Raw genomic sequence first — 11,932 nt, 5'->3', positions numbered from 1 at the left:
CTAATAGTCAAGCACACCCTACACCTGGTTCATTGTGAAACAAAGGAATTCTGGGATGGCTAGTCCCCTGAGGGACCCTGGGACTTGTAGGCTGCTGCAAGGCATGCTGGGAGGAGTGCCAGAGAATATAAGGAGCAGTTTTCCTTCAAATGTAAAAGAAAAACAGGGAGAGGGCAGATCTGGGGTTTGGCTGCTTACTGAGAGAGCAGGGGAAGTTATTCAGGAGGGCTGTTGAAAAGAATCTGTCAAGAGGTAGGTTGAGAAAATGGAAGCTGGGGCGGGGACAGCACAGCAATGGTGTGGTCTTAAGGCCTAGTGTTGGCATGGGGGTTTGTTTAGTAGGCTTAGGCCAGGGCTTTCAGTAAGCATGGAAGTCCCATTTGCAAGGCGAAGAGACTGTTAGCCCTGCACCAACAAACTGCGTAGCCTGGGGGGGGCTGAAGTAACTGTTTTGTTCTGGTCTCTTTGTCCACCCCTGAAGGAGTGGACTTCTGGCTTTGGCCGGAGGACCAAAATCACTCCGAATACCCCCAAATGACCCTGCAACAGCCTGGAAATTGAGGCACAGCTCCAAGGGAGAAACTGAGGCATGGCTACCTGACACTGAAAAGGTAAGAGCCTACTACAGGCAACCTTCCTTTTGAATAGCTTCAGACTACTTCAGCGCTATTACCAGGAAAACCCATATTTGTAACTGAGTGTTTAAATGTCAGTATGGCAGAGCAATCTTGACACATGTATGCCAAATGCAGATAAGAATAGAGGCCAGCTTATAGAGTGCACACTTGGACAAAACTTTTTTTCAGGGTAAATGGGAGTTCTGACAAATAAGGACTGTAGGATCAGCCCCAAAGGGAGTAGTCATAGCTGTGTCCTCACCAGCAAACTTTGTAGCCACATTTCACCACCAGTTGTAGCAATAGTGGAAGATGTAGCATACGCAGGCCTGAACCCTATCTGCACTATAGCTTCCACTGGTGATGCAGTCAAGACCCCAGATAACATCTTTAGTCTACAGGATACCTGATTAATAGAGGAGGCATGATGCTCTATTACCTTGCACCTTTGCTTAGCTACTTCCACTGGTGAAAAGTGAGACTAAAGTACTACAATTTTGCTTTAGTAGTGAATTCCTTACCCCACCCCCACTCTCACTCATGTAAAAACCTGGGGCTTGGGACAATGGAAGATCAAGCCAACTGAGCTCTTGGGAAAGAGAGTTAGGTTGAAATTAAGGTTCTAGTAACAGAGTCTCATCTCAGTTGCACAGCTGGAATAGCTGTAGTAACTCTATTGATTTAAGTGTAACTACTCTGGATTTAGCCTGGCGTAACTGAAATCATAGTCTGGCCACCCTTCACAATGCATGAGTGCAAAATTCCCATTAACTTCAATGGGACCAAGATTTCATCTCTGTACTTAACTATTGTTAGGTATGGATGTGATGGGTTGGACCGCCCCTTCTGGGATGCCACCTGAGGCACTGGGATTTCACTGACCTGAATTAAGCTCTCCAGCCTCTTGCAGCACACACACACACACACAGGTAGGGCCAAATCCAGCTGCAGTCACAGACTGAAGTCAGCTCTGTGTGAGAGGACTCCCCCAGCACTCACGTACATACCCCTTTTGGGAGATAAACCCAAAATAATACTGTCTTGCACTGTACAGAAAAATTTGCACAGCGCAAGCCCATAAAAATCCATCCTCTTCTTCAATGTGAAGAGAGATGTGAATAACTCCTTTCCCTCCCCCCATTATAAATGACAAACTGGGTTTAATAATAAAATAAGTTTATTACCTACAAAAGGTGAATTTTAGTGAATATAAGCAATAACAGACAGAACAAAGCAGATTACTAAGCAAATAAAAGCAAACACACAAACTAAGCTTGTTTCACTAAAGAAACTGGTTACAAATAGTAATTTCTCACCTTAGATATTGTTGCAGGGAGATTAAAAAAGAAAAACTTCCTGTAAACAGATCACCATTTTATATGAGGGAGAGTGAGTGTAATGTGGAAGATGTTAACACGTATTTGCTGTGGTGCTCTGGTTCTAGGGGAATGAAGACAGGAAAAAGGAAGTATTCCTTAATCTCAGCCAAGCACCATTTTATTGTCTGAGTGAAAAGGTAACACAGGTGGATAGTCACACTGCCCTTCAATCAGATTTGTGTGGAAAGCATTCAGTGGGGAACAGTAGCTGCCTAATGTCACAAAGGAAAGAGGTTTGCAAGGGTAGCACATGCTGACCCGAGAAGCAGTATAGACTGCAGGTGATCAGGGCGGATGCACATTGTTGTTCCTCCCATGCCACTTTGAAAAATAATGTAGGTCTCTGACCACCCACAAACAGAGCTTAGGACACCCAAGTTGTGTCCCTTTGCAGGAGCCTGATAAGCTTTTCAGGGGAAAGGCTGAAAGCCACTGATCACCAGCCATTAACTTGTCAGCAGAAACAGCCACGCAGCTGATCTACTGCCACAACTCCACCAGTGGGAGAGCTAGAAAAGACAAGGTGCTGACAGGCCAGCAGCATTGTAACCAACATTCTTTCTAGAGCATCTCCAAGCACAATTAGGTAATGCTGGGGTAGAAGATCAGTACCCAGTGTATTCTGGAACACCCATTGGTGCTGGCACTCAGAGCAGCTATAGGAAATTTTAAGAAAGAAGTCCTAGTACAGACAAACCCCATGAGACTTTTTTTAAGGCAGCTACACAGGTCTCCAGCTTGAGACTTCAGGTATTGTTACAAGCCGATGCCCTTCGAGCTTGGGTTCACCCATTCTTCTTCCAGTTCAGTTCTTGCTTCCAGGTGTTTTTCAGTGTCTCTTTGGGTGGGGCGGCAGAGGAGAATCATGATGATGTCACTCCTGCCTTATATAGCTCTTGTGTATGGTGGGGAACTCTTAGTCTTCCTGTGGATGCTCCAGACAGCCTATGAGTAATGGCTGCCACAGCCCTGCAGAAACTTGAGTGTGAGTCACCTGGTACTGGACCCACCCCTTGGAGTGTTAGTGTTCTTCCATTGGAAGACAAAGTTCTTTTACAGTCCACTGTTTTTGCTAATGGGCCATTAGCCCTTTCTGGCTTTTCCATTGTTGTACTTGAAGGGCTACTTGGGGGTGACACCCAAAGTAACATGTTTGGAATACAGATACATAGTCAATAATCCTAACTTCAAATACAAAAATCATACAGGCATACAAATTGGATAATCACATTCAGTAAATCACAACCTTTCCAATGTCTTACATGTACCATCTTGCATAAAGTATATCTGTTATGTCATATTCCTATCATAAGCATATTTTCATAAAAAAAGTGGAGTGAAAGGTCACAATGGATCCACAGCAAAAGAACAGATCTCTTGATGTTTCCTGATCACTTATATGGTGTACTGGCCACATAAATAAAGCAGCTTTTGTCTTTCAAATAAGGTACAACTATTCCACATGTGTGTGATGCAAACAGCAAAATGTCTGAAATAGTTTGTAAGCTCCTTGGGCACAGATCATGGCTTATCTGTAGTGAGAAGCACCATTTGGATGCCATTAAAGTAATATAGAATAATTACAAGCATTCAGCAAGGCAGCCTTGAGGTCTCTATACTGAACCTATACCCATCACAAGGGAAACCCCTGACTTGAGGCCCACCTGTATCTTGTTGGTGTTAATTAAATTAGGCCCTAGTCCTGCTCCCACTGAAGTCAATGACTGCATTCCAACCTACTTAAATGGATTAGGCCTGTACATAACAAACTATATGACAAATGCTGAAAGTGAAACCAGAGCAAATGCTTAAGCTAAAAAAAAATAATAATTAAACCTACATAATTTTGAGCTTTCCTCTGTACTATGGAGAGCCTGATCCTGCACACCAGAGGCATCAAATCATTTAGGTATATTCTGGCTCTTCTTCAGGTTTAGAGCTAGAGATGAGCCCAAGCAAAAGCCACAGATCTGAACTCTTGCCAACTTTGTGGAAGCTCCAGTCCACATCTGAATTGGAACTTTACAGTCTGGACCCATCTCCAGTTCTAGAAAGGACAATCAAAGCAATATATGAAGCTCAATTACTGAATTCTTAAGAGCTGCCCTTTATTTCTAGTGAACAGCTAAATATAAAGAACAAAAGTGGGCTGTTTGACAGCTGCTGCATTCCAGGTCGGGGGACGAAATGATCCCTTATCTACTACATAACAGAGATGTTGTGATGTTTAGTTTAATCCCTGTGAAGTATATGGAGATGCTTAGAAGGAAGATGTGGGATATGGTAACCGTCAAGTTTGTAGTGGTAATGGCCCACACTATGCCCTCTAAACTTCAAATGGGCTCATTTTACAAAGTAAAATAAATAAATAGGTTCAGGTTTCCAAAGTAGTGAAGGGGATTTAGCCACACATTTTTCATTAAAATTAATGGAAGACCTGGCTCTCTTCCTTCCATTGCTTTGAAAATCTCCTTATCTATCTCGTTACTTGTTTGTGAGAGCCAGTGAGTAATTTCAAAGAGTCAGCCACCTCTCCAAGTAGGAAACGAGATGGCTTATTGAATAGCTTTTTAGATGTAGGCAACAAAACATGTAAACCAAAGCCCATAGGAACCTACCAAAAAATATTATTCTGCCTTTCAAAGAAATTGGTTGGAGTGACTCAGTAATAAACTATTCTGGTCTGTTAAATGACTTTTTGTAACACTTAGCAAAAAACAGACTCAGCTTTGTTACAAGACATTTTTGTCTACAAAACAACTTCCTAACATGATCAGCCACGGATGAAAGCTTTTGCATCATCTGCAATCTACCTGAGAGTTTGTTTACACATTCAAGTAATACACATTATGGGGGAGTGATTTCTAACACAGACAAATGTGTTGTACATTAATTGGTCTCTTTAGACTCTGCAGGTGCACACTAAAAGTTTCCTAGTGTGCTTTAGCATAGTAGTGTTGTTTGAGCCCCATGTGAAACAAAGATTTGCCCAAGTACATATTGCAATATCAGACCCAATGTACACTTCTCTAATTAACTCTAGACTAGAAATTTTAGAAAGATCACAATCAGGGAGACGTCCATTACTTTACTTTTTTTATTTTTTTAGTCTCACTTCAGAGTGCAAATTTGTCTATTTGTAATCAAAATGTAAAGACAAAGATGGGCTGAAATATCTGCTAAATTATTCAGATTTGATCTAATGCAATAAGCGCACTGTATGCAACCAGATATGAGACACTTGTATTTGAGCGCCCTTTAGAATAATTGCATTGTCGTTGCTTGCGTCATTAAAATAGCTGAGAAAAAGGATCACGTTTATTAAGAAATCTGAGATTTGGCTAATCATCTAGGCTTAGTTACATTTTTATTTGACTATTCTGCTGTGTGAATTCTCTGAAAGGTGGCTGAGTTCCCAAAGATGAAAGCGTCATAAGTAGGCTGAGTGAGAACAGTTATAATTCTAATCTCTTAATCACTGGTGAACACTTTAATTCTCTATTAAAATGAACTATATCATCTTTTTTAAAAAAAAACAAAACACCAACCACCACCTTGTATTTCATAAACTACCTTGCCAACATGTCCTCTGATATTTGGAACACACATCTAAAATAGATACAAAACTTGCCCACTTCATATCACAAACCATACGTAACATACTCTTCCTTTAGTGTATTTGATGCTGGATCTTGGCATGGATGTAACCTGTATGAAGACTGGGAAAACTCACAAGTCCTGTTAAACAAAGGAATATGCTGAGAATTCAAGCCCAGAACAGTAATGGTGGAGAACTACATGCATCTTTTGGTATCACTTGTGCTACTATACCAAAGCGAGGAGCTAGGATCTCTATCTTAAAATATCTGATCTGTGTTAGTCCACAAAGTTGCACTCCTTTAAACAAGGTGTGCTTTTTAAACCTACTTAAACCAATGTAACTTTGTATGTGGAGACACTTGCACCAGTTTAATTGGTAGAATTTCTATGCTGATGAGACTTTAGGTCTGTTTTCTTTCAGTATTCTACAGTTCTGTGGACTGCAGATGACTTTTCTATAATGTCTCTTATTTTCTAACTTGATAATTCCTTTTAATTCAGATCTAAATTGTGGATGGCTTATATTTACCCAGTGATTTTCTTGGTGATTTACTATGGGCCTGATCTTGCAACCCTGTCTCACATGAGCTTGTACTGTTGACATCTAATGTACCCATTTTCACATACTTGCCAAACTCTGGGAATATGGTTGCTAAGAAGGAGGAAGTGGTTTTGGGGGCAGTAATCTGAGGTTCGTAAAGAAGTCGATGTTGCTGGTTCTGGCTTTAGGGCCCAAGGCTCTGTTCCATGAACAAGAACTCCTCTCTTCACTCAGTGGTGAAGAATCAAACTGACTCCTAGTGGCTTCCAACTAGTCCCTTTTTCCCTGAGAACTAGGAGAGCAGAAGGAGTTGGAAAATTAAGTCCACAAGGGTAGTCATATTGGTAGTACTAGCCTGGAATAAGGCATGCTGGGAAATAAAGGAAATAAATTAACTTTACCCTTCTCCCACACATGGAGGGAGACCACGAAGGAAGTAGCTTATACTGATGGTCTCTCCTGAAAGTTGTGCAAACCCCTTTTGTTTATGAGGGTTTGTGTAATCCTTAGTACACTTGAGATGCACCTTTTGAGAAGTCTCAGAACAAAATGTCTGAGATACTGGATGTATTTTATTACCTTCTTGGGAGTGGACAAAAACAAAGACCACTGCAAGGGGAATTTTTTTTCTGGTTACAAATCTCAGACCTCCATTCTTTTGCTGGACTTGGTGTAGCAACTAAATTTCATTCAATTTAAGAGCCAACACTTTCCAAGTGACATAAATTTCAGATTGATAACTTCTGAGATTTCATCAGATTCTGTTTGTGCTCATGTTATTCCATGATGGCATATTTTGTATACAATTATTTCTCTCCTCCCCTCCTGTTAGTTTTCATTCCCACAAACTTTTCACTTGATTTCTTGAATCAAAGTCTAACTTCTATCAGTTACCCTTGGCGTAATAGGAATGTGAGTAAATTCTTTTTATGGTTGCAGAGAAAGTCATGAAAATGACTTCAGTGTACCCTATAGGCTGAAATCAGAAGACAAATAACCACAAATTTATTATTTTTAAATTATTTTTGAACATTTTGGCTTGGCAATATTGGATTTTGTACCATCCTGTCTGACTTGTTTCATGACCTCCCTGTCCTTAGAACTGATTCACTGCTTATCCCGTCACATACAAATTTAGAGGACCAATATAAAAACTAGGTTGTTACTTTCAAGCACAGTAAATAACCCAAACACCAATTCTTTGTCTGTTGTGAAGATTAAATGCAACAGAAATTCTAAACAGGTAGAAAAATGACTGTAGCAAGAACATAAATAAGATTCACAGAAGTCACTGGTTTTTTTTTGTTTACAAACTGAGATTGCAGCTAATGTCAATTCATTCACAGCTGGCTGGCTCTCTCCATGCCAAAGTTTCAAGCATGCAGCCAATATTAATGGGAATCTACATCAATACATTTCTATTCATTTTTAAAGCAGGTTTTTTATAGTATTGAATTATGGATCAATGAAGAGTTTGAGATGACAACAATACAATGTTAAATAAGCCTATCTAGTGATATATTCTACAGTATTTTTAAAATAATCCGTCACAAAAGAAAAACCCTCTCAAGCCATGAAACCTAATAAAACTCTCAACAGTTGCCCTCAGCTCCGAATCTAGGCTAAGAGCTTGGATCAATTTTAACACTATCCCTACAGAGTCATACATCTGGCAATTTGAAATCCTTTTACTGCAGAAAACAATGGGATCATCACCTTTCCTGGAGCACAGCAATTCTGATGCTGTTTCCACTTTTGCTGTTCATTTAAAATAACAACCTAACTTCCTTTTAACCACATGTTGAGCAATGATAGCTTTCTAGCTCTCCTGAATCCTTGCTTCAAGCACATCCATCTCTGCAAAAAACCTTTTCTAGAAAGACGACTCGATGGGCCACAAATAGAAGTTCAGACACAATGCTGTAGAGATATACAGCCCTTTAATTCTAAAACTGTCTCTCCCAATGCAAGTGGGTAGAGCATGTTAAGCATTTTTGCTTTTCAGCTTTGCAGATTGAATCCAAGCGTTTAGTCATAAGTGAAAACTTTTTTGTTTGTATCCTAGGCCTCACTTGTGCATGCAACACAATGACATGGTTAGCAGCCTCTCCTATGGAGAGGCCCAATACTAAAATAGCACAAATGTTTTTAGGAGTAAGTTTTTTTTTGACAGAACCGAAGGATGTCTCTAATAGCGGCATGAGTGCTATGTTTGCGCTCAGATTGTAGCAATGAAAGTTACACAGCCATTAAAAGATTCTAGTGTTCAATCTTTACCCAGGGTATCTATTCCCTTTTCACAGGTTAGTAGATTGTGATTTCCATATTTCAGGCAGTTTAAAAGAATGTCTGGTTTAAAGATAAAGTCAAGGCAGTGGTGAGATTTTTATCACCATCATTCCCCAGTCCCTCAGCAGTTTTCTTTTCTAGTACTATATACCATATCACTCTGGATACCTAGAGATTTAACTCTGCTATCTGAGAATGAAATCTTGCCTCATCCCCATCCCCAGGGGGCACATCAGTTCTGCATTGGACAGCAGAGATCAAGGACCCCACAACTCCTGCTTACAGCAAATCAGTGCTATGGGGCAGCACAGAAAAGGAGCTTGAGGAAGAAATGGAGAGCCACCCACATGTAGTATGAGGGTATGTGTATCAGCCGTGTCTATGCTGGTGCTCCATGTATGTGTATGGTATTTGGTGTATGTATGTATTTGGTATGGGGAAAGGATTACTTCCCTTCCCTCCCCCCGCCACGATCTCTTGCATGTCTCTGCACAAAGTAGGTTTCCTCAGGTTCTGTACAAATGTTGAATTTGTCCCTGAGAACTAGATGTAGCTATTTCAGTTTCTAGCTTTTAGTGCAGATTTCCTAATGGTTGGCCCTCTTGATGGGTTAGTGAGAACATCAGCTACTTAGTGCTCATTAAGAAAGTGACCAGTTTGCCCCCTGAAATCGACTAAAATGGAAGCAATATATATGAAAAGGTTTAGGCCTCCCCTATTGTATTTCCAGTTCTCTAAAGGTTGCAAAAGTCCTCCAAGAAAAATGAGAAGCTAGAACCTGCCAATTTTGATATTTCAGTGTAAAATTAAAGAAAGCTGGGGCAAAGAATCTTTGCAATTTCAGGAAGATGGATTATTACTCATATTGAAGCAATAAAGAGCAAACACTTTTTGCTCTGAAATTCCCATTTAAAAATTGATGGGAAAGTCCTAACTATATTGGATTAGTGAAAACTAGACAGACTACATAATGAAGAATAGTAATTTATTATGGGGTTTTTGTTTAATAAAATTACACTGAAAATATATTTGCACACAAGAATACACTTATGAACATTTCAAATGTCACTATAACACAAAGAAAAATACCTCTTACTATAACTTTTTCCCAAAACAAATAGCTTATTTTCCCCCTAAAGGCTTTCTTTACCCAATCAAAATCGAGGCTAAAATTAATCCTTTACAGGAACACATAGATGTTATTTATATATGCACACTTACACAAAATTTAGGGATAAGTTCTGCAGCCTTGCTGCAGGCAAAACTTCTGTGGCAAATTTGCCTGCATTGGGACTGCAGAATCAAGATGTAATTATCATAAAATTTCAGTCCTTTTATATAGTTAAGTTTGCCAGTGATAAGCATAACTTTCTCCATAAATATTTAATCAAATAATCTCACACTTTACCTTAACAAGTATTTACAAAATGTATACTAAAGCTCAATCCATTCTGCATAAAAGTGACCTCAAGGATATATTGGTGCTACCATGCTACAATTTACACACAAGAAATATGAAGGCAATTGCTAGTTTTGGAAGGCTTACACCTCTTGTTGATATAATTTAAGGAAATTAACCTGCAGAAGAGGTCAAATAATTTCAGTGCAATTAGTCAGTGAAATTACCCATTCATGACTTGTAAAAAGTACACTGCGGTAATCAGTCTGAAAGGCTTGCTTTTGAATCAATTATATAGTTCTTTAAGAAATGTATCTTCGTTCTATGTTTGCAGGTCATCATGTGTCCGTCATCTACTGGTGATAGGAAGAAGTTGCATAGGGACTTTCCTCATCCTCCTCTCTGTAGGGGGGGAAATTAACATCACAGTCAGTTTAGGAAGATGTATAATTGACATAAGTCTCTTTATCAGGAAACTGCTGTCATAAAGCAGACACCCACATCTATCCATGATAAAACACAATGATCTGACCACTTTCTACAGCTGTAGTTACATCACTATGTATATTGTATAGTAACATTATAGATACTAAGTAACAGCTTCAACAAGAATATGAAATTGAAAGTAGGTTAAAAAGCAGCAGCAGCACAATACTCATCATCATCATCAGAACCTGTGGTAGGAAACAGGAATAGTGAGCTAAACTTTACATTCACTACATCCCCAATTCTGCAGGAAGCAACGTGAGGGACATGTGAGTGCAGAACCTGTCCCATTTTTAGTGATGTTGCTCTCCCCTGCCTTCCTAGATCACTGGTGTGAATGACAAGAATATTCTTGGAAAGAGGCTGTTGTGCATTATCATTATAGGCGCTTCTAGGCACTACTGTAAGACAACTGGAATCCTAGTGCTAGGTGCTGTGAAAACATGAAGTAAAGACAATCCCTGCCCCCCAAAGAACTTAGAGTGATACCCTCTAAGGCTACCCAAAGTTGGGAGCAGGAAGAAGTAAACCTGTAACCCAGAATGATTAGCTGAGTAAAAACCTCCATTCTACTCTGGCCAGCTGCTGAGTTGGCCATCTTCCTTTACATTATTTGCAGACCAGGGGAGAGGGATGAGGCTGAAAGGTTACATTCAAAAATCAAAACCCACTCTGAAGAGTAAATTTTAGACAAATTTCAATGATTTGCACAAACCCTTATATCTAGAATAATTTGATTATGAGGGGAAGGATAGATAGCTCATTAAAATATTGACCCATTTGATTTTGGTGGTAAACATAGCAGACATTGTTAGCTTTCAAATTAAAAATGCAACACCAGCTAAACAGGGTATGAGTAAGAGATCCTGGGGAAGAAAATTTCTTACTATTTTTTCTGTGCTCCTTAAAAGGAACAAACTATAGGACATCATTTGTATCATAATTGTATAATTTGTGGATGACATGGAACTGACTGTATTTCAACTGGCAACACTTTCACTAAGGAACCATGTACTTTTAGACCTCACAAAAAACAAAGGAAATTGGGAAAGAGGAGTGTCAAAGCAAACAGCCTGAGAGGCCAAGAAATCGGTATGGCTGTCATTTGGACTCAGTTGGTAAGCTGCAGGTATAAAAAGCATTCATATATAAATTCAGCCAACAATGAGGCAAAGAAAGTCAAGACTTGGGTTCCACAGCCTGTAATACATAAAAATGCACTGCTATCAAATAGATTCTGAGGAAATTCAACTACATAATGTGGTATTTGTTAATATTAATTAGGGGCTCACTTTAACAAGTACTCTTGTCCAGCTTCAGCTCAGCAGAGGAGGAGGCCTGGCACATAAAATCATAGGACTGGAAGGGACTTTGAGAGGTCTTCTATTCCAGTCCCCTGGACTCAAGGCAGGATTAAATATTCTGTCTAGAAAACCATCCCTGGCATGTGACTGTCTAACCTGTTCTTAAAAACCTCCAATGAGAGATTCCACAACCTCCCTAGGCAATTTATTCCAGGGCTTAACTACCCTGACAGGAAGTTTTTCCTTATGTCCAACCTAAACCCCTCTTGCTGCAATTTAAGCAGTGTTTATAACAAAATATGCTTTAAGTACAAAGC

General features: G+C 39.7%; 1 protein-coding gene across 3 annotated transcripts in view; it reads right to left on the bottom strand.

The window, feature by feature from the left end:
- Positions 1-9,397: 9,397 nt before the first annotated feature.
- The window catches only part of LYSMD2 (LysM domain containing 2), a 30,547-nt gene continuing 28,012 nt past the window's right edge, over positions 9,398-11,932 (bottom strand). For all 3 annotated transcript variants that reach the window (XR_012153997.1, XR_012153998.1, XM_073303867.1), the window contains one exon: positions 9,398-10,227. Coding sequence is in view for 1 of the 3 variants with exons in the window: in XM_073303867.1 (XP_073159968.1) it covers positions 10,179-10,227 (49 nt within the window). In the remaining 2 variants the exon portion in view is untranslated. The remainder of the gene's footprint in view (positions 10,228-11,932) is intronic.

Source organism: Lepidochelys kempii, chromosome 10, assembly GCF_965140265.1.
Source record: "Lepidochelys kempii isolate rLepKem1 chromosome 10, rLepKem1.hap2, whole genome shotgun sequence".
Lineage (NCBI taxonomy): Eukaryota > Metazoa > Chordata > Testudines > Cheloniidae > Lepidochelys > Lepidochelys kempii.
Note: the sequence above shows the minus strand (reverse complement) of the source record. Positions and strands in the feature narration are given on the sequence as shown.